Below are 10744 nucleotides of genomic sequence, written 5' to 3' on the forward strand. Positions count from 1 at the left end.
ACAAGAATTGGCCGTGGGACTGCAAGAGGGGTAGGTCAGATTGCCCCAAATCATGATTGGACGGTTGATTAGGAGCATGCCACGATGAATTGCTGTCTGAGGATTGGTGAAGCAATTACTCATTATTAAGACCAAAAACAAAAACGTCCATTTTCACTTTTGACGGTGTTTCTCTTTGCGAGTGAAATTGGGCCGCCAGATAAGCCGCCCATATTGTTATGTTCATGTGTAGGCAATTGGCCTGTTATTAACATACACTGGTTACCTCTAATAAAAACAGCAGTGCATTTCCACAGTTTTGTATTGTTTCAGAATATCACCTACTTTTTTTGAAGAGTGTATTTTGACTATTCTAACTTGTTACCATACTGAACAGTAACTTATTATGTGTGTGTTTTTGTGTATTGCTTATAATTACAGTTTTCGACTAATTTAAAAGAAGACATACACAAGAAGAGAGTTTTTATAAATATTATTTAATGGGAGTATTAAGTAAAGAATAATACAGATAGGTTTCTATTATAAATATAGTTTCATCTGTTTGTATTTCACTCTGTTCTAACCTAAAAAATAAACAACAATATATAATCATAAAGTAATCATCTGTCAGACCACATAAACATTACTTAATACATAATATAAAATACACATGTCTATGAACTCCTAAACATTACTTTCTAGATGTATACATTCCTATAAACTCAAAAGTAAACAAAATTAATTACACAGCTATTTATAAACTAATTCTAGGTATTCAACCGAGACTAACAAACCTATGCTTAATGAAAATGTGAGAAATCGACACAAATGGATTCAATCTTGTGTGATAATATTTAATAATGTTATCATTATTAAACTTACATGTTGACAGTAGTTCTGCATCTTTCTAATTGTTCTTTTTCTGGAGGTGTAATTGTCTCTTTAATCTCTTCTTTCTGTGCTTCATCAGCACCAGCCTGATCTAGAGATGCTATAATAGCATCAACACGTTCTTGTTTATCTAGAACACGTCTGAATAGAAAAATGGATATTTAGTCTAAATATGTATTATGTCTTTTATACATTGCAGACATGATGCAACAACTACATAAAATTCTTTTTATATTGTGATATTTCATTTCTGCTATATCCATACAATACATACTTAGTACTGAAAACTAATGCATCTGATTAAATTCATGCAAGGAATTTTGTTCTGATTTCATTTTCCAGTAATTTTAAGACATCAAGTAAAATTGTTTCAAGAGTGCGAACTAAATATAATATAACTTACTTATGTTTAGCTACCTCCATCTGTCTGCGTATTATAGCATTCCCTGCAGCCTAAAGATTAAAAATCAAACAATGTTATACTGTGTATGCTGATATCAACTCTCATTTGCTGGTGTTCATATAGCCAACAAATTTAGTTATACATGTTCATACTTTAGTTTTTAAATAATAAAATGGGGGTTTAATGTCCTACTGTTCTGCACTGACTGGTCTAATGAAGATGGGTTTACACCAAATAGTGTGCTATAATGAAGATGGGTTATGCCAAATAGTGTGCTATAAGGAAAAGTTTGCCCAGACAGTGGCACTACGGCCTACTCTTATACCGAAGGGTTCTTTTATGTGTATGCCAATGTGTACATGGGACCTTCGTTTTCCATCCCATACGAATGACATTGTCCCATGCCAGGCCCTCCTTCCTGCACCACTGACAACTGAGAACCACCTCAGAAAATCCTGATAAACTCCCTCAGTCAACTCAGGGATGGAACACCCTTTTAAGAACAACTACTGATGAACTCTTCCTCGAAACATGTCAATTAACATTCAATACTTTGACAAGAAAACTAAATTGCACTTATAAACTGGATAAATTATCAACAATGAAAGTTTCTTGGTTCTAATCAACTCCTGTAAAGCAAAACTGCTTTGATTTCGGTCAAAATACAATGTTGAATTGGGTTTAATTTGTTGATTAGTGATGGGTAAAGCTGACTTTATAAGCTGCACTGTTTACTTATAATTTAAGCTTTTTGTTTTGCTTAAAATGTCAAATGCTTGACAGAAAATGGGTCCTTTCTGAATACTGGCTTTAAATCTTAAATCAAATCCATATGTTCATATTTTTACCAAAATCAAAGAAATCAGGCAATTTGAAAGTTTATAAATAAAATCTATATTACCTTATAACATTTTTCTAGTATAATCCTAGCTACTTGATCTATATTTACACGGAATACATAATACGTTCTGGATGGGGCATGGTCAACTGTTTTTGATATTTCCTGTAAAAAAGATCACAAAAACAGACAATTCAGGTGACTGCACAAACCACATACAGAACAAAAATGATAAAAGAACACATTCCTAGAGAAAATAAACAGTTGAAAAAAACCCCCAACCAAAACATTTTTAATGATATAAATCTGTCTGTCTTTTAATACTTACAAAACATTTTTCTAGAACTTTCAGTGTCCCTTTAACATCAAGGGAATAAAATTAAGCACTAAATTCCATGACTTTCGAAATAAAGAAATATAATTTGTATTTATAAAGATTAAGTACTTACTGTAAGAGTAATAAAATGTTCAGCAAACATATTATATAATAGTTCTTTAGCTTCTTTGGTTGGTATCATAGCATATTCTTCTATCTAAATAAACATTTTTAATAAAAACACTATCAATATCAAATCCTACTCTTCTATCTAAACATTTGAATAAAACATTGATATCAAATCATACAATTCTATCAAAACATTTTAATATTGGATTTCACACATTTTCCATCTAGTCGTTGGTCTTAATGGATTGCTTGACACTAAATATCGATGTATAATAACATCCCTAAAATAAATAGCAAAGGGTGGTATGGTCAGTTACATAGAATGGTGGCCATCTTGGATGTTATCTTCAAGTTTACTCTTCCTTCCCATTTTTCAGAGTGGCTACCCAAGATTTATTACTCCCACAAAATTCAAGAGTCAAATTGAGAGATAAATGCATACAGATACTCCCTCAGTTGATAGACTATATCTAACAGACCATGATAACCTATACATTATATCATAATTACCTGTTTTTGTTCTAAGTGTTTCTTTAGAATTAAAACTCGAAATATTCTCAAACACTTTGAACCAAATCTGAAAATAAAGTCACATATAAAGTTAATTCATAACATAAATTATGAAAACCAGACATTCCAAGAAACCAACAGAGATTGTGGTGAGACAACAATTGGTTAGGAGACAAACATCCCTTAGCTTGGATGCATTGACTCGAAAAAACCATTTTAATAGTCGCCAATTTTTATACAAGGGTGTACTGGAGGACAATTATCAACTAATTGCATACATACCTTTCTTGAACAAAAGATTCAATATGAGCTTGACATAATGATTTTAGCACCCTAAAAATATCTGGAACAAGTTAAGGAATCCGAAAACAATTCATTTTTCTGTTATTATCATTCTTTATATTTTCTTGATCAACTGATGACTATATATAGCATCTGCCGAATAATAAAAGCCATATGTTGACTTCTGATGCTATTATGTATGTGTATTAATAATAAAGGATACTTATAACATAAAGACCACCACTACTATCACAGACTTTACTTATAACATCTACCTGTAACAAAACCAAAAAAATATATAAATTGCAAATCTGTGAATATATTCAATAATGCTTAAAAATCTTTGCTCAAATTTTCTGAAAAATGTTTTTGGTGCAACTTATCCACTTGCATTTACAATTACCATTGTTTATTTCTACTTGCATTGAACAATCTCTTCAAATTTTATATCAAAAATAACTTGAGAATTCAATTGCTTTTAGATCAAATATAGTTTCAATATATATCTTTGCTTATCCACCTGCAATTACAATTACCATTGTTTATTTCGACTTGCACTGAACAATCTCCTCACATTTTGTATCAAAAATAATTGCTTTTAAACAAAATATAGTTTTAATATATAACTTGTTGATATTAAAAAAATGAACTTACAGAATCTTCTGTTAATATTGATAAATATTGTTCTACTATATGTTTCGTCATTCCTAGTTCTTTAGGTAGAGAATGGAAAATCTGAAAGTCAAAAAAAAAAAGGGTAATAAATGTTATTTTGCATTCATACACCACCTGATTTTACATAGTTGTGCACAACAAAAACAAGATGGCAGCATGAGTTGAATAGAATGTAGAGGGGGAATTAGAAGACAATAACTTTGTTTGGATTCAAAAATAATTGTAAACCAACATGCCTTTTAAAAGGGCTACTTTTTATTGCAGACTACTTATATTTGCTCTTCTAAGGACGTACAATGCACTAATTAATACCCACCTCAGTTATTGTCATGGTAGCTGATACAGTAGAATGTGGTTCAGTTTTAATTTCACTTAATCGCAACATATTCCTTATAATTTCACCAGCTTGCTAAAAATATATTTTAAAGAAATTTAAAGAATGGCCTTTCCATTTCTTAGGACATTTGTTTACTTTTGTCACATACATCAATTCAAATATTAAATATACAAATAATTTTATGACACATGTAGGTGTTGAGAAAACAATAACAAATAATCAAGGTGAAACTAAATTAGACGAATAATGTGATTATTGTAAAAATAGACATACCTTGTCTATTTTACTGTTGACACAGTTTATTATCAGCTGATCTCTAAAATATTGATGAAATCGTTCCACATTAACCATCCAATATACACCGTCGTCAGGAGGAATATCCTTTAATGTAAATAATAAATAAATATAAACAATTATCTTTTAAGTATAGGGTAATGTTTGAAGACTGCAGTGCTAACTAAGCATTGCTGATATAAAACTGTATCACTATTTTATGCCCTGCACCACTTGCCAATATGATCATAGACTCACTGGAGCAGAACGGTAGGACCTTAAACACTATTTCATTTCATACTCACATAGCAAACTGCTTTAAATTAAATTTAGTGTTTTCATTTGGTGCAGTCATGCTGACTTGATAGTGCTAGGTTCAAACTCCTACACACTGATGTTGTCAAAAACATAACTTCTTACATTGTCACATTTGTGAGCTTATAGCTTACCATGCAATTGATAATGAAGCATGGGAATAGCTCACTTGCAGCCAGTTACAAACAACGTATGTGACTGTAGGACAAAGGTCTGACTTGAATAAAATATCTTTCGTAGAATTAAGCCTTAATCTTACCATTTCCTCTGTTTTTGAACGTTTTGAAGGTGGACCAGATCCATCTGGGTTTCGTTTTCTTTTAGAACCAACTGTTAAAAAAGAAAAAGATTCAAATTCAAATTACATGAATATATTAAGTAGAATGTTTGCCATAATAACCAATACCAAAACTGTGTTATAGGCACCAAGTAATAAATGCAGTTAATAAGCAGTGTTAGATTTTTGTGTACAGCTTTTATCTTACAGCTTTTTATTTTTGCTAAAGTATCAAAGAAAACAAAATACCACCCCTTAGATTCAATCTGATTGAATATTAGGCCCATCAGATTTGCCATAAACGATGGCAGTGTGGTGAGAAGCGTAGATTGATAAAATTTCAATTTATCGTAACTTTGTAAATGCTGAATGGAAATGAACCATTTTTGGACTGATATTCATATTTAAGAGATTCAACTTTCACAATATTGTGGTTTGTAAGGGATTCCTATAGCTCTAAATGACACATCACACCTTAAATTCATATCTAATAAGCTTATTTCCTATTTAAGTAAAGATAATTTGCAGGTTTTCAGGATGATCACATCAAAATACCTTCTAAGGGTGGGAGAATAAACAAGGATTCTGTTTCTTTAGGTTCTTCTGAGCTTATAACTCGATTTTCATCATCTGTCAGAACTGTTTGACATCTTCGCAAAAAATGTGTTTTTACCATTAATCCAAATTTATCTCGAACCAAACTTGATGTTATTTTTGGATTTCCTGAAATTAGATTTAAATTCACATTATAATAAATAAACAATATTTACAACTAAATAATAGGTTTGCAAGTAATATATTTACAATGTAACACAGAAATGATGTTTATAAATAAACAATGTTTATAAAACAAAGCGATGTTTATGAATAATGCTTTATCAATAAACAATTTACTGAAACTTCAACATAATACACTAACTACCTAATAATCTTTTACTGGCATTTAGTCAATAGATAGACTAGAGAGAGAAACTAGGTCATTTCAGGACTAATATATGGTTCAATTTTATTCAAATAATTCACTTGCTTGTAGGGGTCTTTAGAACTGGAAGGAAACCAGAGAAAACCCATGAGGTGGGACAGGCGACCTACTCCTTGTCATGTACAAGCTGGGAATTAAAACTACACCACTTGACTCAATCACAGACCTCCTGATTCAACGCACACATGTTAACCATTCGGACACATGATGAACTACATGTATAACACATATTTATGGAAAACAGCTCCTAGTACATTTTTAAGATACCCTCAAAGTTATCAAGCTAACATCAGTTAGAAGTACGTGTTCTAGTTTATTAAGTAGACCTACATACCTGTTGCTTCTAGGGCTTCATTTAATCTTTGGGTTACTCGTTCCGAAGCTATACTCATTAATGATTGACCATTCTGTAATAATTCTTCCACTAGCAGTTCAGCAGCATCGCCATACAATGTCTTTGCACAATAAATATATCTAGGATATCTTAGCTGAAGGCTGACAGCATCAGTGTTTATTGCATATTCTGTGACGCCTTTTTTATTACGATCAAATTTCACAAAATTATGCTGAATTAGAATACAGATTCCTTTTTTGATCTGAAACGTAAAAAAAAAGAATATATTACGACATTTTCACATGTACATGTAGCTCATTATGTGAGCTTCAGGGTATGCACAAAAGACATATAGGTGCAATAATCTGTCTGTATTAATTGAGTAATCAATTCCACTGTCTCTCAAAATCACCATACAAAACAAATACAAGGTACTGTGTTAATCTAGCTCCTAAAAGTGTTGATGAAATTTTCATGTTCACATGTGCCTGCGCTGAGTTTTGGTTCTTTTTTCATGTTCGCATATATGCTGAGTTTTGGTGTACATGTATTTTTACATGTTGTTGTTTATAGGCTATAGCAGGTGTTAATGAATCATCATTTAATGGTATAAAATGTCATCTAAATTGGGTGCTCCTAGCAATAAGTAGGTATTCATAAGGGAATGCTCACTAGTTCGCGGGTTCACTAGTCCGCGGGTGCACTAGTGCACAGGTTCACTAGTCCGTGGTTGTATTAGTCCACCGATATTTCTTATTAGGGTTGGGTTAGGAATAGGTTTATTGATACCCATATTTCTAGTATTTCTTATAGCGGCGGACTAGTGCACCTGTGGATTAGTGAACCCGCGGACTAGTGAACCCCTCTTGATCATAAACAGGTGGGGAGGGAACCATTATTACATTGGTCTATGTGAGTTGAATAAAAGACACTAACAATTCTTGGTTGATATGTAGGTACAATGATATGAAGGAAGCAACCTAGCTCAGGTCTGAACGTAGTCTCATTACCCTCGCCCTGTACATTCTGGAACGGGCCTATAGACTCCTTGTTGAAACTTTTTCAGTCCCCAGTAAATTTTACTGGGAAACTTTTTAAAAACTGCTAAACGGTCACGTCAGTCCCTGTGACTGACTGTACAATGTAAAGGAACATTTTAGTGAGAAAATAAGACCTTGCTTACCTCCCTGAACGTACAGGGTGAGTGTAACAAGACTTATCTTCAGAGCTGAACTACAAGGTACCCAGCCTTGGGCTGGTTAAATTTATCTAGACATAATTAATGAAATGAAATGGGGTTTAACATCCTACTGTTCTGCTCCGACTGGGCTAATGAAGAAGGGCATACGCCATACAGTGTGCTATGAGGGAAATTTTGCCTGGACTCTTATATCGAGTTCTAAATGCCAAGGGATCTTTGACGTGTACACAGGTCCTTGGTTTTCATCCCATTCGAACGACTATACATTGCCAGGCCCTCGGTCCTGCACCACTGACAAGGAGGAACCACACAGGAAAATCCTGATGAACTTTCTTGGCCAACACAGGACTTCCAGGTTACTCACTGAGCCACCGTGACTCCCCTAATGTCTAGAGATGACAATTATGATGATGAAATTATAGACTTGTTACAGAAATAACAACACCCAGTTAGATACAGTACAATAATTAACTGACTATCAAAAGTCTATTAGTATTAGTTAATAGATTGTGCATGTAGATGACAGTCATTTTTAGACAGGAATTGTGAACGTGATGAAGTAGAGGGTGGCAGTTCGACTGAACGGTTAAGTGAACAGGCCTAAGTCCAAGATAAACACTACCGGCAACAAGCGAAACTCAAGCTGTCGATTAAGATGGGCAGTGCTACCTGGTCAACTCTCAGTTGAGTTACTTCACTGATTAACTTTATGTGTCTTGGTCCAAACTTCATCAAGTGACGGGCTATCTCTGCTACCACTTCTCCATGCAATTCTTTTAAAATCTGATATGCCAATTCTACTTTGCACTTCGACATTTTTCACGTGTTCGCTACACTTCTAACATTGTTTACAGAGGGCGCTATGGTAATTTGTTAAGAGTGACCTCCCTCTAGGTGATGGAAAATTGGGTTTAAGGGAAGCAACTGCAGTAAACACGGATATCAGCTGTTTCGTAACCTGGCTGTTTCGTACTTAGTGCATTCGTACCTCACATGAGCCGTTTCGTACTTTACTTCGTACCCCAAATTGATTAATCGTACCTTTTCCTATTTTGTTGAAATCAGTTAAAAGAAATTGGAATAAAGGTGAAACGATTTGGTCAAATCCAACGGCTACGCTAAATTTATAAAAGTGGCTGCCGAGCCATAATTAGAATGTGCACGAGATTTGTACCTCAACTTGATTAGTTTGTTTTCCTAAATGTGTTTGAAAGAAATTGAAATAAAGGTGAAACATAATTAAACGATTTGATCAAATCCAACGACTGCGCTAAATTTATAAAAATGGCTGCTGAACGAGCATTAGCTACGATGATTTAATAACAAAAAGCGAATTTTATGCATTGATAATTACATGAATATGAAACATTTAAATCATATACCACAGCCTGTTAAAATATTAAAAAAGAACAACTTTTTTTTTTATAAAAATGGCTGTCGAACGAGAATTAGCTACGATGATTTAATAACAAAAAGCAAATTAATGTATGCATTGAAAACAAAAAAAATAAATAAATAAAAAAAAAAAAAAATTAGAAATTTCCATATTGATATTACCATGGACCTTATAATACATGTATTATAGGTCCATGATATTACATTGCCTGCCCGATAGTAGTAATTCACACACAAAGGATACATTTAAACTAAAATTGCTTCATGATATAGCCTAACAGATCAAAGAAACGCGTACGCCCATCTTCACACCTTTTGGAGACGTGCTGCGTACTAATGTTAGGCTCAAATAACTCAACCATATCAGAAAGCATACAGTTTCACCTTACAATGAGTTAAATTGATTTTGGAATTCTTAGTGTATCGATAATTCAATCGTTTATTAAAGGCTCAATACCACTCTTGTTGTAACTGAATAATATGTCCCAATCTTTATTCTGGTCAACAAATTGTACTATTTTAGAATATTTCAATTAATTGATGATACAAATTTCATCTTAACACACCTTATTTAAAAATTTTGAAAAATTCAACATAATGGTTTGAAACGCCTAACGTAAACCTTTTCAAATGAAACTTCGATTTAAAAATATTTTCGAACCCTCTGGACAAGTAAAATAGGATGTAATGGATAATTTACACAACAGGTAGGACACTTAAACATCTAGTACTTAGATAGAGATATTATTTATTTTCTGGAGCTTTCAAGCCAGCAAGAGTGTTATTGTCCCTTTAACCGCTTTAACAATCTCCAATCATTATAATCACAAATCACAATCACCACTCACTTAGCAGAATGAGTTCAAAATGAAATGAAATGAAATGGGGTTCGTCCTACTGTTCTGCTCCTAAACTGGGCTAATGAAGACGGGCAAACGCCATACAGTGTGCAATGAGGGGAATTTTGCCCGGGCAGCGGCACTACGGCCTACTCTTATATCGAATTCCAACTGCCAAGGGATCTTTTACGTGCACGCCAATGTGTACACGGGACCTCGGTTTTTCGGCAAACGCCATACAGTGTGCAATGGAGGGAATTTTGCCCGGGCAACGGCACTACGGCCTACTCTTATATCGAATTCCAACTGCCAAGGGATCTTTTACGTGCATGCCAATGTGTACACGGGACCTCGGTTTTTCGTCTCATCCGCACGACTAGACAGGCTGTATTTCCGGCAACCTGTTTTTCAAAATTTTCTGGGGGAGGCCCCCTACCCCTAGTTGAGAAGCTCGTGCCTTTGCCCCCTTAACCTTGGACTTTGCCCCAGCTTTGCCCCTCCAATCACCGAAGGCTGGCGCCGCCACTGTCGATAATCAACACCAGATTTAAAAAAAGGCAGGTAATCGTTTATTATTTCAATTTCTTTCAACAACATATAGATTTGTTTTAATTTCTTTCAATTTATACAACAGCATATAGGGAAAGGTACGAATCCATTTGAGGTACAAATCACGTGTGTAGGGCCTATTCTAATTCTCGTTCGGTAGCCATTTATAAATTTAGCGCAGCCGTTGGATTTAGGAAAAGGAACTAATCAATTTGAGGT

General features: G+C 33.9%; 1 protein-coding gene across 1 annotated transcript; it reads right to left on the minus strand.

Moving 5' to 3' along the window:
• Nucleotides 1-457: 457 nt before the first annotated feature.
• On the minus strand, nucleotides 458-8618 carry LOC126818971 (DNA-directed RNA polymerase III subunit RPC3). Its single transcript, XM_050546696.2, has 15 exons — nucleotides 8412-8618; nucleotides 6542-6803; nucleotides 5781-5948; nucleotides 5208-5278; nucleotides 4634-4741; nucleotides 4340-4432; nucleotides 4003-4083; nucleotides 3572-3623; nucleotides 3349-3409; nucleotides 3067-3133; nucleotides 2561-2644; nucleotides 2175-2276; nucleotides 1274-1323; nucleotides 862-1011; nucleotides 458-563 (listed from the first exon to the last, which is right to left on the minus strand). The coding sequence occupies exons 1-15, from the start codon at nucleotides 8556-8558 to the stop codon at nucleotides 473-475; spliced, it is 1587 nt and encodes a 528-aa protein (XP_050402653.1). The 5' UTR covers nucleotides 8559-8618; the 3' UTR covers nucleotides 458-472.
• Between the last annotated feature and the right edge of the window lie 2126 nt (nucleotides 8619-10744).

This window comes from Patella vulgata, chromosome 4 (assembly GCF_932274485.2).
Source record: "Patella vulgata chromosome 4, xgPatVulg1.2, whole genome shotgun sequence".
Classification (NCBI taxonomy): Eukaryota; Metazoa; Mollusca; class Gastropoda; family Patellidae; genus Patella; species Patella vulgata.